This window comes from Anabrus simplex, chromosome 3, assembly GCF_040414725.1.
Source record: "Anabrus simplex isolate iqAnaSimp1 chromosome 3, ASM4041472v1, whole genome shotgun sequence".
NCBI lineage: Eukaryota > Metazoa > Arthropoda > Insecta > Orthoptera > Tettigoniidae > Anabrus > Anabrus simplex.
In genome coordinates this window covers 102,127,642-102,150,599 of record NC_090267.1, presented here as the reverse complement: position 1 = coordinate 102,150,599, position 22,958 = coordinate 102,127,642, and the positions used below count along the sequence as shown (strand labels likewise).

The window sequence follows — 22,958 nt, the reverse complement described above, 5'->3', positions numbered from 1 at the left end:
CCAAAGCACTATTTGAGTGATGCTTCGAAGTGACCGAAGAAACAAACCTTACCCTCCGAGAGTTTGAGAGAAATCATTTCCCCATCGTGAACTGCCTGAAGATCATCGCTAAAGCCTGGGATGGACTCGCCACGAGAATTCTCGCTTCCGCTTGGGGAAAGCTGTGGCCTGACTGTGTTCTTGGACGTGACTTTAAGGAGATTGTTGGTGACAACGAGCTGCCGATTGTCGATGAAATTGTGTCCTTAGGGAAGACTATGGGGCTGGAGGTGAATGATGTGGACGTTCAAGAGCTGGTGGATGAACATAGCCAGGAACTGACCACCAACGAACTAATGGACCTGCATCGCGAACAACAGGAGGAGGTTATAGAGATCTCGACCGGGGAAGAGGAGGAGGAAAAGTCAATGCAATCTCTCACTTCAACTGAGATTCAGGAGAAGTGTAAAATGTGGGAAATGGTGCAATATTTTGTAGAAAAACACCACCCGAATAAGGCTGTAGCCATCCGAGAGATGAATCATTTCAATGACAATGCAATGTCACATTTTCGTGAAATCCTCAAAAAGAGGCAAAAGCAACAGTCATTGGACAGGTTCCCCGTTTAAGTTGCAGGAAAAGGAAACAATTCCAGTGAGCCAACAGATAGCAGTGATTCTGTTCGTGAAATTCGTGCTACATAGTAACTCTTCTGATGTCATATCTCATCTCCCTCACACCAACAATGATTCTATTGGAAGGAAAAGTGCACCTTAATTTGTTTTACATTATATTTTGTTTTAGAAATGGTATGCGAATACATTTTTTTTAAATGTGGATGAATCATTCGCGTTTCAATTGTTTCTTATGGGAAAACTTGCTTTGATATACGAGCGCTTTGGATTACAAGCATGTTGCCAGAACGAATTATGCTCGCAATCCAAGGTTCCACTGTACAAGGTACATTTGTCAGTAACTCGTATATTGTATACTTATTGTAGAATATATTTTTGGAGAGTTTAAAATTCTCTTATGCTGTGTTACTTTTTGCCATAAAAGTACTTTGATACTTACTCCATCTCACATTACATGGTTCCCTCAAGAATAATGACCTTGTAAGTAAACTACTGTTTGGAACCAAAAGACATACTCCTGTCATTGTTTTCTCATGTCTGTAAGGTGCTTAAAAGTACATACAGGAGACAAGTATGGTGCCATAGCAGTGCAGTAGATAAGATAATAAGATATTGTTGAATGTGTCTATATATATATATTGATGAGTGATCTTAAGATACAGTATACATAGGCCTAGTGCAACATTTCTTTCTGAGTAATGTTTCACTTGTATTTAATTTGAAAAATTAGATAACTGAGAAGGTTAAGAGGAACAATGATTGCAGTGAAAAATCTCCTTTCTTGGGAAGTGAGCTTCAGTTTCTGTCTCATTAATTTATTGCACTGAAGGATTATGATTTTACTATTTCACTTCTGACTGGAAAGGGTTGGATGTAAGGGACAAAGGACGGACAAGAATTTATTACCCTTTCATGTTAATCTTACTGTTCCTCTAATCTTTCTTTATGAGAAGTGATGGCAATCAGTTTGATCTGTTTCCTTATACATTTAGCAACAGGAGGCTGCTGTCACAATGCATGAAATTGATCCCCCTATACCTGGTACAAACTGGAAGTTTTCACAAGAAAATGATGTGGACATCTAATTCAAATGAGATTTAAAAAAAAGTATTTTTCATTATTTCTTCTAAATGTTAATTTTCCAAATTGGCTTTGCTTTACATTTTGACATTGCTTATTTGTAATCAGTGACTGCTTGTTCTATTTTTAAATAGAATAATCTCGATGTCTTTATATTGTGAACTGTGACATGCAAGTGAGGTAATAGGCAAATAAATTATAACATTTTAAATATGATGATAAAACTGTGTTATAATTTTGGTCTCCATACGCATTGGGACCACCTGAGAGCTTTATAACAGACTAATCTTTATTTGGTTGTATGATATTGTCACTTGTTTGTGATTGTTGTGGTGTGTTCCCTTTTATACAGGCTGGTGAAGGGAAAGTATACTATTGCATGGCTAAATAGACCTTAGTTCTTCTGAACTCTAACTGGTGAAAATAAGATCAGTAAAGGAGCATGATTTTGTAAATTTGAGTAGAAAACCTGTTTTGTGCTTTCTTTTCTCTTTTCTTAAATTACTCTATTACTTGATATGGTACCATTGGAAACAGTTGTGGCTTATTTTAAAAAAAGGTTCATGTAACTTTTCCTCGCTATGCATTGAACTTATTGCAAACAAAAATAGCCTCAGTTTATTTCTAAAATATGCTTGCTTGAAGACAAAGGTACGTTGTTTTAAGACATGCTTTGTAAAGGTTCAAAAATACCTCTTTTCTATGTTAATATATAACCTTTAAGTTTTCCAGTCTGTCGAAACTAATCAGAGATTAATAAATATTAGAAAATACCTGGAAAAGAAAACATTATTAATTAATAACAGAATAAACCTGACAAGGAAAACATTTGATTAATGTCAGAATCACATGTTTTGTTCTTAAAAGAACATCATCAGATTCTATCAAATAATGCATTTTTCATTTTATTTCTAAGAAAGTATTAATATAACTAGTTACACAAGCCTGTCTTCAATATATAAGAAATAAATTGACAGTACAATACAATATATCATGTAAATAATATTACATCAGTCTTGGGACTAGTTTCAGCCACCCAGTGGCCATCTTCAGCCAAATAAAAATTAAACAGAGTATGTGATAACTAAAACATATGTTTACTAGACAAAGAGAATGTTGCAGGAATAATTACAACATTAAAATACATATAATAACAAAAATAATGGTTATGATCTTCTTGTCATAATGTAATGTCTTTAAGTTGACTTAGGACCTCAGGCAAAGAAGTAAATCTCTAATGTCTGATGTAGAACAAGCACCAACTTGCTGGAGGAAGCAGGCAGGCCATGTAAACAAAGGAGTAGATAGGGATCAAGCATTGACTTGTTGTAGGAAGCAGGCAATGTCTTCAACAGTCGAAATTACTATCTATAAAGTAATTGGAAATTCTAAATGGACTATTAACTCTTTGACCGCCAGCCTCATACGTGGTGTCCATGTCCTATACCGCCAAGGCCTAATGAGCACTTTTTACCTTGCAGTAAATTATTCGTAATAACTTATGTTCAATTCATGTAAATTGGATGGGCATTTTTTTTGTTTCGAAGGTAATGCTTCGGACATTTTATTGATGTAAATTAATGCACCTTTATTTTTAAAACTTTTATTTTATGAAGTGATAATTCAAATAAATATTTCCTTTCTTTGAAAAAAAAATTATTTCATGATCAAAAACCAGTAAGAAAAAAATATTTTTACTATCAAAAGCTGCATTATTTTAGAGAGGTGGTGTTTCCTATGCTATATATAAAATGATAGAGCCTTATGTACAATATTATAGTTACAATTTTTATTATTATTATTATTACATTAACGTGAAATTTTCTAATCTTACATTATATGCAAATGCTGCAGTTCCTGGTTCGTTTTAAGTAAAAAAATTACTACTAATGTATATTTTACACATACGTAACGCTCAAAAATTCACTTTTTGCCTTAAAAATATGATATAAGAAATTATTTACTAATATTTACACATGTTTATGACGTGCTCTACCAAATGTGCTTAGAGAGGCTCAAAGGGTGTACACTCCTCTTACACTGTCTACAAATGTATCTGGTCTTTATTCCATTTACCACCTTGACTAGTACTACTCTTTCTGAATACGGAACAGTTACGTTCCTTTTTTTGGTAAAATGGTAAGGGGGTCGTTACCCGCCCGTGGGAGCTGAATTGCTGCTTGCCCACCAAGCCACTTGGCAATATGTTCCTCAACTAAACTTGTTGTATATAGTCTTATTTAATCCAAACTTAGTCCAAAACATGTATTATACATTATTAAAACGAATAAATAACTTGGAATAAATAACGTTGGCGTTTTTAGACTGAACCTCGAACGTCCGATCAATCAGACGTTGGCGGTCAAAGGGTTAATATATCTTATGAATAAAAGTTACACATTCCAGGTTTTATGCTGCATTCTAATGGAATCAAACCAGGTATTGTAGTATTTCCTTACAAACCATATTGAGTGCAGCTGTAGCTCAGAGTTGTACTCTGACATCTATGGATCTGCATACTCTTGGGAAAGCTACATACAACTGTCCAAAACATTGGAGTGGGGAGATTTATCCCAACTTTAATGTTTATGCTGGTGACTTATTCATTGTGACAAAGATGGCTAAATTTAGAGGAGATTGCCTCCATTTAAGAATGAATGGTATACCCGGATTCACAGGTTCCAAATCTATCCGTGGTTTAAAATACTTTCTTCCTGAAGCTGAGTCCATCTGAATTTCTGCATGAATGACATTTTTGTCTAGTTTCTGTAAATTCTACCTCATCCCATTGCACAAACCACCTTTATTAACTTCATTAACCTGAGAGTGGTCTCTATATGAGATATTCTCTCACATTATTTTGTATTGTGAGTTTACTTCTCAACGATGAAAGGTAGGTGACTGTTCCCTCTTCTAGCTGAGTTTATAACTGTCGTGAATAAGGCGATTCACATTTGAAGGGTAAGCTTCCCCGCCTGTAGTCAGAACAAAGATCCGTACGAGTTTGTGCACCCTGTGTGAGAGGTTCTCTCATCGCGTGACCAGTGACGTTGGTGTTATGTTAAAGTCGAGGGGGAAATTTTCTCCTGTTGTAGGCGTTAGTATTTTACTTCAGTCATGCGCGTAATGTTCTCCATTCGCAATTACTGATAAACGAGTCTTCAAAATTATGAGTCGAGGAAAAATCTTGGGAAATGACTGCTGTTACAAACTCCAGCTAACTCAAATGTTAGAGAAAAGACCTATTGTTCTTTATTCTTGCTTTTGTATTGCAACTGTCAGAAAGTTCTATATTAATAAGTGTTATTGGTTTTATGTCCCAATAACTACATTTTACGGTTTTCGCAGATAACGAGGTGCCGAAATTTTGTCACACAAGAGTTCTTTTATATGCCGTAAAGCTACGTCTGACGTGTCTGAGCACCTTCGAATACCACCGGACTGAGCCAGGATCGAACTGCCAACTTGGGCTCACAGAGCCAGAGCCTTGACCGTCAGAGCCATTCAGCCCGGCACTCTTGTGAATATTACTTACTTACATGTGACTGAACTAATGACTAATTTCCGTTAAGGAGTAATTTGTTTCTGTAATATACGGATAATTTTTTTAAAAATCTAAACTGTATAACGCAGTCTTTACGTCTCATTTCCTTAATTTGTTTCACTCTTACGCCCCGCAAAATTATAGAAGATATTTATTTTAAATGAAGTTTAATGTGAGAGAAAGTCTCACGTGCGACCACTCGTGGGCTAACAGATCCTATCAGTTGATGATGTTAACTTGTTTCTTGGGCAATAAAGTACAATATTTAAAACTTGACTGGATAACACCTGTTCTGTAACAGTGAAGAATTACTGCCAGGCACTGTCTAATGCCTGCATCAAGCAAGATCACATTTCTAGCAAAAAGTGATTTATTGTTTTAGCTTCAATTGTTTGTCTCTGTAACTGCATATTTTACCTTTACAACTTTTGCCTTTGATTATTCTTTTTGTCTTCTTCGTGGAGTTTTGGTGCGTTGCATTTAAAAACAATTGCTTTAATACATGAAATTCATACAGCCTTTGACGATCGAGAATTGAAATGAATGATGTGATATATGATAGTAGGTAGGGAGAGGGTGAAGCCTGGTGCTGGCACAGAGCCTACTCCTGTCGAATAGCACCAAGAGGTCTGCTGAGTTATGTCTCCATCCGATGGACGAATGCCCTTACTCCATATGAGCTCTGCGTACAGGTTTGGAATTTAATCCAGGCTTTTGGCACGCAATCTAGTGATTAGAAATTGTATAACACCACCTCTCCTACCGACAGTAACTTCATGCTTTAACGACCACGTCCACCAAACAGTCTGCTTATAGATAGAGATACTGTGTTTTCATACTCCAGAATGGAAGAAAATTATCCATTCAGTTCACTGAAAGAGAGTATTTTTCATTAAACAGTTCAAGTATGATGGTCATTGTTATTGTTTTCTCCAAATATCTGTGGAAGGCAACAGAAGCCTGACTCAATTCGACATGCTGATAGATATAGCTCTGTAACAACGTTTTCATGGTGATGAGACAATAACTTTACTGATATAAACATATTTTTCTTTTAAAAAATACAAAGTTGTGGTCGTGAGAGGTTCATTGTACTTTTCTTGTAAAGTAGACCCAACATGGCACCAATTTCAGGTGTTGAAACCTTCTCGTTTGCTCAATATCACTTTGAATGACAGACAGAATTCAGCATTTTATATGTATAGAGCACTGCGTAGAGGTCTGGAATTTAATCCAGGCTTTTGGCACAAAATCTAGTGATTAGAAATTGTATGCCACCACCTCCCTTACCTTTCCAGCTAACATTCTGATGGTAACATTTTGTTCAACCAATGGGATTCGAACCGGATAACCACAGTGTCAGACCATAAATTTAACACCTTACCAACCACGGCCACAGACAGACTGCTTGCGTTGGTGCTTATCGATGAAGGTAATGTGTTTTTAAACACCAGAATGGAAAATATTATTCATTTATTTTACTGAAAGATAGCATTTTTCACTAAACAGTATGATGGTCAACATTGCATTAATCTTATAACATATCTGGTACCAGTTGGAACGCAATAGAAGTCAGGATATTCATAGTTCCAACTCATGCTGATAGATATAGCTGTGTACTTACGTCATCATGGCGATGAGACAATAAGTTCGCTGACAGAAACTAATTTTTCTTTTAAAAAGTATAAACGTCATGCTCGTGAGAGGTTCATTGTATTTTTCTTGTAAAAAGTATAAACGTCATGCTCGTGAGAGGTTCATTGTATTTTTCTTGTAAAAAGTATAAATGTCATGGTCGTAAGAGGTTCATTGTATTTTTCTTGTAAAGAAGACATACAGTAGATATCTATAACTGGTACCAATTTTCAGCTGTTGAAACCTTCTCGTTTTTTCAGTATCTCTGTGAATGACATACGTAATTAAGCACTTTATGGATGACGTGTAAAAACAGTTATATAAAAATTCTGTGTTAAGTGTCATAATAAATGTGGAAAAGTTTTGAACTTACTTGGAAAGTTTAAAATACTCTTATATTGTGTTACTTTTTGCCATGTTTAATAAAAGTACTTTGGTACTTGCTTCCATCCCACATTACATGGTTCCCTCAAGAATAATGGCCTTATAAGTACATGACTGTAATTCCTCTCCTCCCTACTGCCCAGGGTGGACTGCATCACGCGATCCTTGACGTCACACCAGGCCGACCCTCTTGTTGGCAACTTTCCTCTTTTCATGCTCCAATAATATCCCTGGTTTTTGTGGAAATGTACATTTGCAGACACAGAAAGTGAGCATCCCCTGAAAGGTATGGTTGTTTGCAACATGTACAGGTTTGATGTTAGGACATGCAACATGGCCTTGCCAAGTTACGTTCTATTTCCTTATCCTTATATGGCCATGGCTTGTTAACATCTCTCAGCCTGGGACATAAAGTATCCATCCACTTGCCAGATTAGTAATGTCATGAACTATGCACTATATTTTTCTGGCAGTTGTGTTATAGTTTTGTGAAGTGCCTCCAGACATGCAGGCCCAACCAAGGTGGTAGCCATGTGTGCTAAATTGTGAGTTTGCTGCTCACCTCTGGTGTCAAGTCTGGGTTGGGTAAAATATTTTAATGTTTATATTTATTCCTACATTGACTTACATGGTGAGTCATGTAACTTACTTTGTTTTTTCATGCCATTCATGACAGTGACTGGGCTTATTTGTGGCCTTGAAAAGGGCTGTTGGTTTGTTCTCTCAGTAAGAGGACCACCAAACACAATTGTGCACAACCTCTTCCAGACGTGTGGCCATGGAATCGATGAGGGCAGAAGCATACGCATTGTTGTCTCTTGCCACCTCATCTCGGGCTGCACTGACAGCATCCTGAAGAGCATTGTTCATATTTGGCGGGGTTTCACATTTAAGTTTACAGAATGAAAGGAGGCATCCTCAAAAGAATCAAAAAATTAATTCACTACTCTATTTTGGTACCGTAAATATGGAAATCTAGAGGAAACTCCGGCACACAAAATAAAATTCTACATAATTACGGAAGTTACATTAAGTGTGAAAGGTCCGAAATACAGGAGTACATTTAAATTAATATAAGGCAATAACCGGGCGCTTACCGAGAGAGTGGAGACCCCATGCGGGACGAACGCAAGACATGTCCGCCCACTGCCGTGATCCGAATTCAAAGACGCGGAAAAATAACTTGCACACGCGAGGAGCCAAAAACAGGAAATTGTGCGATTAGAAATAATCAATAACAACACTCCATATTGCCACATTCACCAATGAAAAATCCTAATATTTTGGCCAATAAGAAACACTTTTATTTTAGCCAATGACAAGATCTTCTAGAATAATCCTCTCTGCTGAATCCGCATATTAGCGAATGTTACAAAACGACAAGAAAGGGCCACTTACACGTGGCACACCCTGCCTCACAAGTTATGTATAAAAATCCACATCCCTTTATATAATTTTCAGAATAATATACAATTTAAAACAGGAAATTTCAATACCCAGATCTCTTTGAACATAAATCTTCTTCATAGTCCATTTCTTCACAGGCCTAAATATTAATAATTTTTAAATATTACACACCATTGATTTTTCAAGTCTTTTTCTTGAGGTTTTCCGGAATAAGAAAGCTACATACAATTGATTTGCATAAACTCTTCAGTTCTTTGAATGTTTCTTTTGTTTACCCAAAATGATAAGACAAAATTTAAATAACATTACATAACGAGGATTTCTGTGGCTTCATTGATTTCTGTTCACTGTTGTTCAACAATGGTCACAGTTCATACTACACTCATGTTCATAAAAAACAGAACACCTTGAAAGACTAGAGATAGGATTGTTACATGTGTGATGAATATATATAGGGTAGTTAGAAAATAACTTTCCCCATTTTATTTCTGGAGAACACATAGAACAGATTAGTGGTCAATGTGTTGTGTTCACACAGGCACCTTCCTTGTTTGTTGTGGGACGTACAGCCTTCATTATGCAGGCACAGTGCTGTGTTTAAAGACAGGCCTGTGAGATAGTGCTGCCCAGTGCAGGTACAATGCAGTTTGATAGGCAGGGCAATGGAATAGTGCCAGACAAGTTAATGAGGTGATTCAGCAAGGCAGGCATGTGATATTGGATCGCCTTTCCACTGACGTTGGTATCAATCGTGTCAGACCACAAAATCATCCATGACAGCCTGCAGTACCATAGTCATCATGGTTGGTGCATCACTAGCCCACACTAGTTTTCAAACATTTTTTCAGGGCCTTTCTGACAAGAGAAAATACACTCAGGCCCCCCTTTTCAGCCTAATTCCCTCTGATTTCCACTGATCAATTTGTGTGTTATTCCAACAGAGACATCATTAAAACTATACTTTGCTCATCTGCTTTTCAGTCCAAACTAAATATCATTCACATGCTCTCAATGCAGCATTCATAGTATGTTACAAAGTTGTAAGTTGTAAAGAATAGGAACAAGCCTGCAGCATGTCTGGTACTACAAGATTGTGGGAAATGTGTTTTTATTCCAAACTATGACTGGAGATGAGAGCTGGGTCCATCATTTCACACTTGAGTCCAATGCCACCTCTAAAACATGGAAGCATATATAATATGACATCCCCCATCTGAAAGAAGTAGGCAAGTGCCTTGGATTGTTTGGAGAGAGGAGTGAGGGAAGAGGATGATCCATCAGTGCCGAATGTTACTGCGTGACATTGACATGACTAAAATATGCCATTTGACAGAAAAGACCTTGTCTTCTCACAGCAGGAGTCATCCTTCTACACAACACTGAGTGACCCTGCATGACAGCAGTAAAGATTTAGTATATTGTCCCGTACAGTCTCAACCTTGTGCCCAACGGCTTCAACTTCTTCCCTATTTTGAAGAGGCCACTAGAATGGTTCTGTTTCAATTACAGTATTAAAACCAACATACAGACAATTGTTCATACCCAGGACTCGAACTTTTACCAACATAGTTTCTTCAATCTCATAAAGCGGTGGGACAAATGATCCAATGTTAGTACGGACTATGTAGAAAAATAGATGACTTGATTACATATTGAATGAAAATCCACAGCCTGTTTCCAGTCATTTGACCCCGTCAGTGATGGAATGAATGAAGCCCCTATCTAGCGGCGAGGATAGGAAATGTGCTGGCTGTGAAACCTGTCGCACTCCTCTGGGGCAATGATAAATGACTGATAGATGAAATGAAATGTTAATGGAGAGTGTTGCTGGAATGAAATATGACAGAGAAAACCAGAGTACCCGGAGAAAAACCTGTCCCACCTCCGCTTTGTCCAGCACAAATCTCACGTGGAGTGACCGGGATTTGAACTACGGTATCAAGCGGTGTGAGGCCGGCATGCTGCCGCCTGAGCCACAGAGGCTTCGGATGATTTGATTACATATTCTGTTCCTTTTGTAGACTACTGAAAATGAAAAACATCGACGATTTTTGGTTCTAATATGGTTATAGTTGGGTTTCATTTTACATATTTTTGTAATATTACAAACTTTACATATTATGTAAAGATTGTAACATTATTGTACGTATTAGGCAGTCATTCAAAATTTTGAAACTTTTGTTTCTGTTCAGTTTATTCTCCAATTACTAGTAAAGTTAAGGGCTAATTAAGGCCTAATCCTATACCATTGTCACCATAAGACCTATCTGTATGTTTTGGTGCGATGGAAAGCAAATTGTAAACAAAACAAAATTAAGGGTGAATTTCCTTTCAGTATGAAAAATATTTCAGATGCTAAAGATGGCATAACAGAAAAGTTATTTTAAAATTGGGAATACCAACCCTTTGTAAAATACAGTCACTCTGAGTGCCTCAACTCTGTACATTAGCACTAACCCTTTCTCAGAATCTGGGAAGATCCAGTTCTCTGGTCATTACAAATTGAAAGCAGGCTATTAGCAAAGGGGTTTCGTCAGTGTCAGGTAAGTAAATACTGTATTCCATTATGTGCGTGATACAAAGATATTTTTCTGGGAAATCTTTAGAAACAAGAGATAGCAAAGAATGTAGCACAGACAAATTGCATTTGCATGCTATATAATGTGTTGAAAATGGCATATTGACTTCCAAGGTTGCATCTTCACACCTCAACTGATCACTTAAGTTGTGACTGCTGACAAGTATACATCAGTGGTGTCTTCTTTAGTCCGAAATGTGAAGTGGACTTGGTAAAAAATAAAAACATGGCTTCAGTTGCATCTAGCTTTGCGTAAAAAAATAATACCATGGTCACCTTTTGACAAATGCTTTATAATGGGGTTGGAAAGTGGTAATATACCAGGTATGGGTATACTGTAGGTTATTCCATGAACAATATTCTTCACAGCTTGTTGCACACAAACACTAAACATCTTGTGTCTTCTAAACAAATACTCTTAATCAAAATGGAAAGTCTGGTTCAAAAAGTAAGTTTTTTAAAGATATGTGCCAAGCAATGACATCTGCAAACATTTCGTGGAACAAACTTCAGGTGCCAGAATATCGTTCATTTCTTGAAAAACTTGCAATAGGCCACTCCCAGATGAACCTGCTTTTTGAAAGGATTATCTTGATGAGTGTTACCATGTTATACTGGGATCATCTCGAAGTAATATTCTGAACTCCTACATGTGGATCGCAGTTGATGAAACGACAGATGCCTTAGGACACTACTACATATCTAACTGTATTGTTGGGAAACTATCCAGAAATCACCTCTAAGCCACACCTAATCTGTTCCAGAATCCTGAAACAAACAAACTATGCAAAAATGTGCGATATGTTAGCGACAGATTGAAAGTTTTGTGGCCTGAAGGCATCTAGGCTTTTAAAGTGTTTGTTTTGTATTCAGATGCTGCAGCCCAGAAGTTGAAGAGCTCCTTCTGTGGATCAGTTGTAGTGTATCAGCCTACAGATCCCAGCTTCACACACAGCAGAGGTAGTGAGATTTATGAAGGGTGGAAGAAAGTCCATTCGACACTCCCTGCCATATGATGTCGGCATGTAAAAGATCTCTATTTAGATTTTGCCCAACAAAATTAATTGAAACTCAGCCATAAATTGCACAGCAGAGATTCATTTGACTTTTCCTTTTGGTAGAGAACACTGGAACATCAGAATTGAACTGTAAGCAACCTACATGACTTCAAATCAAAATGCCTGCATATGGTAGCTGAGACTATACAGTTATCATCATACGTTGAAAGCCATTAAAACATTGATTTTTTTATCCCAGAAGTGTACATTTCTTTAGCACACACATTACAGGTCACTAAAGAATATGGTAACATTTTTGTAAATCTTAAGATGTAGATTTTCACAACAAATTTTGTGAATGCAAATAATCCAATAGCATAAACAATAAAAAAGTATTTTTAAAAGCCTTAATGGGAATTCAGTCTTGTTACGAATAAAACAGCGTCTGTTTCATTACTCTAATCTATTTCAGGATGACTCGATAAATGCACACATACACAATTCTAATCAACCATGAATGGCCACACTCACTAATTGCTATCTATTTACAAGTCTTTCTTCCTTGTGGCACAGCAGGTGATCTGGCCTTTAAGTGTTACCTGGGGACGGCTAACCCTCACTTTCAGTTCCCCAAGTCAATTCACTTCATACAGCATGTAGACCACTGGATTTGAACACAGGGGTACACAACAAAAAATGACTTCCTTGGTTTTACTCCAGAGACAGTCCAGTAATTCACACACTCACATACAGTGAACAACTAAATAGCTTATCAGTATTCAACGGCAGGACGATACCCGCAACAGGTCCAATTACCCTCGCACTCAGATAACAGCTTCCCTCGCTGACTCACAGTGATCCTCAGTTCACAGAACTATACAAACACACAGTACTCTCAGGTAGTACACACTCTTGTGTTCCGCACGCATCTTCAGTCCAGCCGCTCTCTGGACACTCCGATACCAACAGCTCGTCGTTCAGACCTCGGTGGGACACTAGTGACAGCCAGCACCTCTGTCACTCTCAGCCCAGAAAATACACTGAGTCTCACACCGACCTCATCACGGACCCCAACACTGACTGACTGACTGTCCGTCGCTGGCCTCCATTTTTATAGCTCGGGTGATGTGAACCAGAATAATCGTGAGGTGGCTAGAAGCAGAACATTCTCGTTGAATCTCCAAGAACCTCACAGGTAAGCCAGTCATTGAGAACAATACACGGAAATGCTAGCCATGCCCTCCAGGCCGACTGGGAGTTCACCAGTTGGCTAACTCACAAGTCCCTTCCAAGAAGTACGGAAAGGGGCCACGACAGGGCTGGCACGTAACAATATTATAATGAACATCTACCGCACATAGCATTGCTATATGAGCCTATCTTAACACAAAGGGGCACTTGGCTTCAAGCTGTTAGTGTCTACACTTTGAAGCTCTTAATTAAGTTGTGGATTGATTTCCACCCAAGTTGACAGTATCAGTGCGGGATTCTCAAAGTTCTTTCAGTAAAACAAAGTGTAGTTGGCAATACAGCATACATTCAGAGCAGTTTTACTTGGAATGCAGAGAACATTACAAAACTAGTGACCAGTTTGCCTTCCACGCAATAATCCAAGAAAATTGTGGAGAATGTTATATTGAAACATAGCAGTTCCATGGCAGGACAAATCGGCTCAGAGTTTGTAAAAAAAACTTCATAAAAATCCAAACCAAACCCCATGGCACTACAGCCCTTGAAGGGCCTTGGCCTACCAAGCGACCGCTGCTGAGCCCGAAGGCTTGCAGATTACGAGGTGTCGTGTGGTCAGCACGACGAATCCTTTCGGCCATTATTCTTGGCTTCCTAGACCGGGGCCGCTATCTCACTGTCAGATAGCTTCTCAATTCTAATCACGTAGGCTGAGTGGACCTCGAACCAGCCCTCAGGTCCAGGTAAAAATCCCTGGCCTGGCCGGGAATCAAACCTGGGGCCTCCGGGTAACAAACTCCATGCAGTCTTGAAATGAAATCCAGGTTATTAAAATTTTCTATCCGTTTGCAATATCACTGTTGGAGAACAAGAACAACTCCCAGAAGATATTTTGCCCAGCAAGCAGCAAGTTGTATCTTTTAAAATATACACGAGTGACTTCCTGCAAGGTTAAATTGACCTTCTCAGACTACAGGATAATTTTATTGAATCAGCACCAAACCGTTGCATGGAAAAGTACTTTGGGGACACTCTATGCATTGTGAATTTTTTAATGTACTTCACTGATTGCCTTAATGAATTGTGGGTTTAAAGACCAATTGTATATTAACTTTTATTTTCAGGACTACAGGAAATTAGCTACTGTAATAAACTCTGTATTATACTTCATGAATTACAGTCCATAGCATTTTTTAAATTTTCAGAGTATTATTCTGATTATATGCCTTATTGTGTAAACTTGATTAAGTAACTATACTTGCTGTCAACATTACAAAACAACTTATGTAAATTATCTAAAGCAACAACAATTTGTTTTGAAATGTGGCGTTAATTAAAACAATGTTATGGTCTCTTGTCGTAACCATAGGTCTAATAAAATGAATATAGTAACATTTTGTAAATCTTAAGACAACTAAATGACATAATATGTCATTTTGGGGATATTAGGTTGTGTGCATGTAGAACCTGCAACCAGGATCTTCAGAGCAATAACAAAGATTTTATTGGCAACTGTCACTCCATAGTAACCTGACTCAAGATACAGAGACTCTGTTCATTCTAGAGCCTCCAGTGTCAAGCAGAAATATGTTGACCAGTTAACTATGGAGGGTAGCCATGATCTACTTAGTATATAGCTGTTCCCTGTGTTAAAATTATTTGTGTGTTTAGCAGTTTCTATCACCTCGCAAATGATTCTAGGTATACTTTCTCATTACAAATGACAGAAGTTGCATCAAAAATGACTTGGTCATTGTGTACAGTATGTTCTGCCACAGCAGACTTCTCTGGCTGGCAAAGACATTAGTGTCTGCAGTGTTCCTTAACCCTCTTTGTTACCTTCTTATGTATTTGACCAACATAAACAAATCCACAGGAGCAAGGAATCATATATATTTCAGCACAGTTTAAACCAATAGGATCTTTAACAGATCGCACACAATTGCCTATGATGATATTAGGCTTAAAGATGGTCTTGATATTTTGCCTTCTGAGAATATTGCTAATCCTATCCGTGACAAATTGTACATATGGCAAGAAGGTTAGACTCAAAAGACGAGAATCACATGACAGTCTGTCTTTTAGCTTAGGATGTAGCACTTTGTTAATCTCTTTCCTTAAGTAGCCATTGCTCAGGAATGTCTGGTTAGGAACTCAAGTTCACTGTTTAATTTATCCTCCTCACAAACCTCCCTTGCTCGGCTGATAAGGGTGTTAAGCACAGCTCACTTATGGCGAGGACGGCAATTAGAGGATCCATGAAGATATCTATTAGTATGGGTGGGTTTATGGTAAACCAAATGACTTAAAGTTCCATCTGATTTCCTAGAAACCAAAACATCCATGAACGGCAAATATTCTCCACATTCAGTCTCCGTGGTAAATTTAATGTGTATGTGTATATTTGTATGTATGGATCATTCATGTTCACCATGGGGCCAGATAACAAATGTGTCATCGACATATCTCAACCAGATGGAAGGCTTGAGCATGCAAAATTGAAGACAGCGCTCTTCAAAATCTTGCATATAGAAATGAGGGATGACTGGTGTCAATGGTGATCCCATCGCTACACCATCCATTTGTTCATATATTGTACCATGAAAACTGAAATATGTGGTGGTGAGGACAAGGTGAAACAGATTAACAATGTCACCAGGAAAGATTTCATCTACCGAACAAGTGGCTGTGCGGTTAGGGTCGCGCAGCTGTGAGCTTGCATTCGGGAGATAGATCGGCAGCCCTGAAGATGGTTTTCCGTGGTTTCCCATTTTCACACCAGGCAAATGCTGGGGCTGTACCTTAATGAAGGCCACAGTCGCTACCTTCCTAATCTCCCACACTTCCGTCGCCAAAAACCTTTGATGTGTTGTGCGACATTAAACAAATAGCAAAAAAAAAAATCATTTGACAGAGGCAAGATGTCCATGATTAGAACCCTAGTGAACAGAGACACAACATCAAAACTGACTAGAATATCACCAGCAGAGACATGCAGATTGGATAAAATGCCGAAAAACTGTGGTGAATTGCTGATGGATGGCCCATTACCTATGTACAGCTTAAGTAGTTCTCCAAGATATTTGGCCAGGTTTTATATAGGAGAGTCTGTCTAAGGGAAACTCTGTCTTTATGGATTTTAGGAAGACTATAAAGATGGGGAACTGTGGAAGCCTGCAGTCACAAATCATGAGAAATATCACTTGGAATCAAGCCAGCTTTAAGAAGAGCCATTGTTTTCCTATAAGTGGCATTGGTAGGTGGGATCACTGAGAAGTTCGTAGGAATTCACTATTATAGTGAATGGTGTTCATAACCACAGTAGCAATGCCTTTGTCAGATTTCAGTACCACCAAATCCTTGTTGATTTTTGGTTGTTTTAGAGCTTGCTGCTCTTTGGAAGTAAGGTTAGGACAAGCTGGTTTGAAATATCTGATAATGTTGGTGGTTTCAAGACGAATCTTCTCAACGATATGATCTGGTAAAGGCTTTAAAGAAGCATCAACACCACATATGATCTCCTCATTTGGAAGCTTAAGGCAACACTCCAGAGACAAAGATATTTTTACCTAATGCATGGATTTTCACGAAACTTTGTGGGAATGTCACCTACATAAAAGTAGAGGTATCACGAACATTTCTTTCAATAATAATTAATAGCTTTACCAAAATAAATTTTTGTTTTTGAAATTTTTAATTCCATTTTTTTCATGAAATTGAATGAACATGTTAATGTAAATTATTAATTAGGTAGATAATACTTATTTTAAAAGCACTGCGTATATATTTTTCTGTACATTATTTATATAAGGAGATATATCGTACTAAAGTTTGTGTAATTTTTACGTTTTTACGTAAAAATCCCTACTTCTTGAAAAAATTCTGCAATCAAAAATTCCATATGCAGGTTTCTTAATATAGCTGTGATACATATACCACACAAATTTTGTTACATTTGGCAGAATATTATGGGAGAAAAATGGGATTTAAATGTAAAATTACAGTTGGCAAACAAAGCATTTTTACAGTGATAAATTGTTTGATTCGGCAAAATAACTTTGTGACAAGAAAATAAACTCAATCCTTTCAATTTCAGTCATTAAAAAAATTTCACCAAAATTACCAAAATACTGATGTTTATCTCTGGAGTGTCATCTTAAGAGGTGAAACTGCAAAATTTAATCCCTTCTCGAGCACAGACATAGAGGAAATATCCAAATTAGTGGTGGATAGATTAACTGCTGCTTTAGAAGAATTCAAGTGTGGAACTGAATTCTTCCTTTGCCACATCAATAAACGGGAAAATTTGGATACATGTCTACTAGCCCTTGAAGAAAAAAACGATGAGGAAGCCATGTGAGACACAAGGTCAAGGTGATTGAAAGTGTTCCCCTTTAATGTCCGACTTAAAGAAAGATGAAGCTTTAAAGCTCACCTGAAACAGAATCCAGTTCTCTTTGCAAAGCATGAATACACTCTCGAATGAGAGCAAAACTCGCCCTTTATGGAATTCTATGAGTATGTGGCTATTCAATAGGATGCTTTAACACCACTAATTTAGAGACAATCTTGTTGTCCCGACATCTAATACAGAATGTTAGAGACGACGATATACAAGCTTTTTTTCAATCTAAGATGTTCAGAGCATTTCATGTCATTAATACTCTCCCTATAGAGTTTAGTTATCTTAAGACTTAGACTTTCATGACCACAAAATGACATAATATATAATTTTGAGGATATTAGGTCATGTAATACTTATAATATGCTGACACGTTTAGCTGGTATCCAGGGGCAGTTGTTGTTTACACGGATGGTGCGAGGGCAGAAGACAAAGTAGGCTGTGCATTCATTGTCAGTAATAACAGATTTCTTTTTCCTCTCCCTGAAATCTATAGTGTGTACACAGCAGAGCTTCTATTCTACCCTTGAAGCTCTGCAGTACATGTTGCCCCGTGAACGTCGGCACTTTCTGCTGTTTACTGACTCCTTGAGCTCGTTACAGTACAGTAGAACCCTGTTTATCCTAAATAAAGGGCACGGAACCACTTCGGTTGACGTGTTTTTATTTTTATTTTTTTGGATGACAGTGGTAAATATTTTTGGAGGTTAAATATCGAAATAAAAATGCATAAACTCTGTTAAGCAAAGGTGCATACTGTATATAAACATTAAGATGTTTACATAATGTCACTCGTGTAAAATCAGCGATTTTCTTCTGAATTTTCTTGGTGCAGCGCTGTCGTGCAGCTATGTCGCACCACCGTTTAATCAACAATACATCAGCTGGTATAGATTCATTGCTTTAACAAAATCCAAAGCAGTCTGAAATAATGAAACAATTTCTTTTGTTACTACTGAACTAATAATAATAATAATAATAATAATAATAATAATCGTATGGCCTCAGCTACCGTGTGCAGACATTTCAATTTGACGCCATCTGGCTGTCTGCTCGTCAATTTCGACGTTCCATTTTACTCTAGGCCCCCACTAGATGGCAGATCGAGTAAACCGAAACTCTCTTGGGCGTCTATGGCTGAGATTTAATTAATTTTGTCGGGTAAACACCAAATGTGTCACCAGAGATCTTTTACATGCCGACATCGCACGACATGGAGTGTCGAATGGACTTTTTTCCGCCCTTCAAAAATCCGACTACCTCTGCCGGGTTTGAACCCGCTATCTTGGGATCCGGAGGCCGACACTCTACCGCTGATCCACAGAGGCAGCTACTACTGAACTGAATACTATATACAGTAATTTTATAACAATACTGTAATTAAAGCGTGTGGTACTGTATTTTAATAACAATTTGAAATCAATCTTACCTCCAGTGCATTAAATCCATCATCTGCTGGAACTCGATTCTCAGAACTGCTATTGTTAAGGTCAAAGTCGTCTGCTCCAACCCTCTGCAGTGACACGGAATCCACTATTTCTTGGTCTGTTAGATCAAGTTCAGCATCATCTGATTGTAACCACTCGTTCACCTCACACTGGTTAACATTCTCACATCCTGGAATTTGTTTCACCATCTCTTGCAGGTTGTCATCATTTTCCTCATCTTCTGAAAAAATCTCTTCATACAGTTTGTTCCAGGAATTACAAAGAGTCACTGATGTAATCTTTTCCCAGGATTGGGCTCACCAGTAAATCACATGTTTCATGTTCATAGACTTCTACGAATCCGTAAGACTTTTACTGGATAATTCACAATCGCTCAGAATAGATCATAGCAGAAACACACGATAATGGCATTTGAATGCTTCCAGAACACCCTGGTACATGGGTTGAAACTAAGCTCGTCATATTAGTGGCCAGAAACCAAACAACATCACGACTTTGCAACTTCCTTGGATGTGTTGGGCACTGTCAGTCAACAAAATTGCTTTTCTGGTCAATCCCTTAGACTTCAAAAAATATTCACCGCGTGGTACAAACTTTTGGTAGAACCCTTCTTTGAAAAGTTGCAACGAAATCCAGCCACTTTTTTGAGCTCTATAATAAACTGGTAAGGCAGTGGCAGCAATATTTGTAATAGCGCTGGGGTTTTTCGATTTTGCTATGCACATTAGTGGTAGCCTATGATTGCCTGAAGCATTAGCACATGCTAAAACGGTAATCCTCTCCTTACATGTAACTAATCTCATTATTAGACCCGTATTGAACTATGCTATGATATACTAACAATTTGTTGGTTATTTTGATCCACCTTTTCAATACAAATTACAGTTTGTGTTGCTAAGTTGTAATGTTACAACACTAATTTACCGGGACATGTTTCGCTTTTATTCACAAGCATCATCAGCCTATACAATTGCCTCAAGGTTTGTCATATTTGGGTTGTTGTTACAAATTTCATTACATTGAATGTAAATCTAATTTCAGTGATAACAATATTTAAAACAAGAATAATATACACATTAAAAATTATGACAATATGATTTGCAATGTTAAAATGGATTAACTCTTAATTCTAAAACACATTGATGTCCAAAACACAGTTTTTACAATTTGAAAATTTGGCTAAAAATTGTTTGCAATGTTAAAATAAAATTGATTCACCTATAATTTGGCATTAAAATTTGAGTCATAAATATAAATATAAATATTGGATGTTAATATATAGGAGCCATAGTTTCTGAAGTGCATTGGTTTCTAGAATACAATAACATTTCAGTATTGAGAATTATAGTTAAGAATTGTGCTCTCTAAATAATGTTATTTAAAAAGACTAATTTTGCATTATGCGTGATTAGTCATGATGATAATCTAGAATTGAAGTCTTGAGTTCGTTGGAAAATGGCTTCTAGATTTGATGAGGCTTGCTGCTGCAGTTTGGCAATTTGATCAGAGGAAGTATTGACATATTTAATTCTTGTTTGTAGCGACCAGACTCTCCATTGGAAGTTGATTGTTTTGATGTAAGTTATGGTTAAAAGGGGGCTTCAATCCAAATTTTGAGTACCGGTGTCTGATTATGTTTCTTTTGATTTGTGGAATGGAAAAAGCATCTGGAACAAATGGAAATGAACTTAAGTAATATTGTGTGTGTGTGTGTGTGTGTGTGTGTGTGTGTGTGTGTGTGTGTGTGTGTGTGTGTGTGTGTGTGTGTGTGTGTGTGTGTGTGTGTGTGTGTGTGTGTGTGTGTGTGTGTGTGTGTGTGTGTGTGTGTGTGTGTGTGTGTGTGTGTGTGTGTGTGTGTGTGTGTGTGTGTGTGTGTGTGTGTGTGTGTTGTGGCTCTACTCCTTGTGTTGTACGTATGAAAGAGCTGTTGTGAAGGGCGGGTAGGGGGTTGAGGCGAAGAGATGTTGAGCGGGGTGTTTGCTATTGACGTGCTACGTGGTGGGGAATTCTTATTTGTTGTCGAGGTGGGGGTAGAGGACGATCCTGCAGGCGGGGTGTTAAGCTTTGGCGTGTTATGTGGAGGGGGACTTTCTTGCGTTGCCGAAATGGTTTCAGTTGTGAGTGTATTTAGATTGAATATTTTAAAGAATTTGCTTTTATCTGATTTGAGATTTTGTAATAATGTTGGCAACTGCTCTATTAACGGACTTTTTATTTCGACCGCGTCATTCAAGTTTTTTCCCTTATTAAAGTATTGAGTCAAATAAATATATATGTTTTGGAATTCTGTCATTAGCTTCTCCTTTTCGATTCTTTTGATTATTGTAAGGTCTATTGAGGTGTAATGATGGCCGGTTTCTTTCATATGATTACTCATTGCGGAGTATTTATTGTGTTTTAAGGCATTAAAGTGTTCCATGTATCTGGTTAGGAAACTGCATCCAGTTTGGCCAACATATGAAGATTTACACTGTGCGCATGTTAGTCTGTATATTCCGGAGCCTTGAAATTTGTTATTGTAGGCATTTACTGTGTTATGGTTAAAAAATAAGTTTTTGTTAGTGTTATATGTTTTAAACTTTACGATGGCGAAAAATGAGAGTATCCTCCTATTCAATACATCATATATTCCGTCATTAGACAGAGCAAACAAATTCAGACATGTTTTGGCTTGCTTGAGCCATCTTCAGTGAAAAAAATTAGGGGTGTTGGAATAATTTACATAATATAAGTTGAAAAAATGCTAAAAAACATAATGAAAGAGCAAATGAAAAAACAAACAAAAGAGAGCCTAGACGGAAACAAAATTAGCACAAATATACAATATTTACATCAATTAGCAGAGCAAAAAACAACTTATTGCAACAAAATTCAGTGAAACAGGTGTTAATTTGAAATAATAATTGATACTAAAAACTGCGTTAACCTAAGAAACAAGGGAATGAGAAAACAAATGATGCAGATGGAAATGAATAATAGTAGTACATGGTGAGGTTGTGGACCTCATAGTTTACATTATTGGTTTATAAAAATGACAAAACAGTTTGAAATGTTTTAAAGGCTATTTGCATATCTTGTTTTTTGAGTGGGTTTGCTATTTGGTGAATCTTTGAACTGGTGTAAGTGAAGGTTGCGTATTTGGATTTTTTAGTCTTTTCCGGTGTGAGGTTTGTGGCTATTTTGAGCTTTACTTTGTTGATGATTCGATTTACTGTGTCTGCTTTATATCCATTGGCTAGTGCTAGTTCTTTTATAAAATTTATTTCTTTTGTAAAATTCGCGGGTGATAAGGGTATTTTGTAGGCTCTGTAGACCATACTGAAAAAGGTTGCTTGTTTGTGGGATTTGGGGTGGAGTGAGTCATTTCTTATTGTTATTGGCGTGTGTGTTGGTTTTCTGTATATCTGATAATCAAATTTGGATTTTAAGCATGTTACAGTAACATCTAAATAATTCAATGAGTTGTTTTTTTCATCTTCTTTGGTAAATTTTACGTATCTATCGATGTTTAAAAATTCAAGGATTTTTTCGCTGTTATTTTTTCGGTTGTCTGTTATTACAAATGTATCGTCAACAAATCTCAGCCAAAGACAGATTCCTTCTATGTTTGGTTTTATAATGCTATGTTCTATGTTATCCATATAAATATCCGCTAATATTCCCGAGCTGGGCTCACCCAT

At 37.3% G+C, this 22,958-nt stretch overlaps 1 protein-coding gene across 5 annotated transcripts in view; it reads left to right on the top strand.

The window, feature by feature from the left end:
- Oscillin (glucosamine-6-phosphate isomerase Oscillin) overlaps positions 1–22,958 on the top strand; it is a 229,630-nt gene that overhangs the window by 149,636 nt on the left and 57,036 nt on the right. The window contains exon 6 of one of the 5 annotated variants that reach the window (XM_068226590.1): positions 1,607–1,769. The exons of 2 other annotated variants lie outside the window; for them this stretch is intronic. In XM_068226590.1, the coding sequence (XP_068082691.1) occupies positions 1,607–1,699 (93 nt within the window). In that variant the 3' untranslated portion in view covers positions 1,700–1,769. Of the gene's footprint in view, positions 1–1,606; positions 1,770–22,958 lie in introns of those variants that run through there. 2 more of the 5 variants (XM_068226589.1, XM_068226588.1) reach the window with 2 other exon arrangements.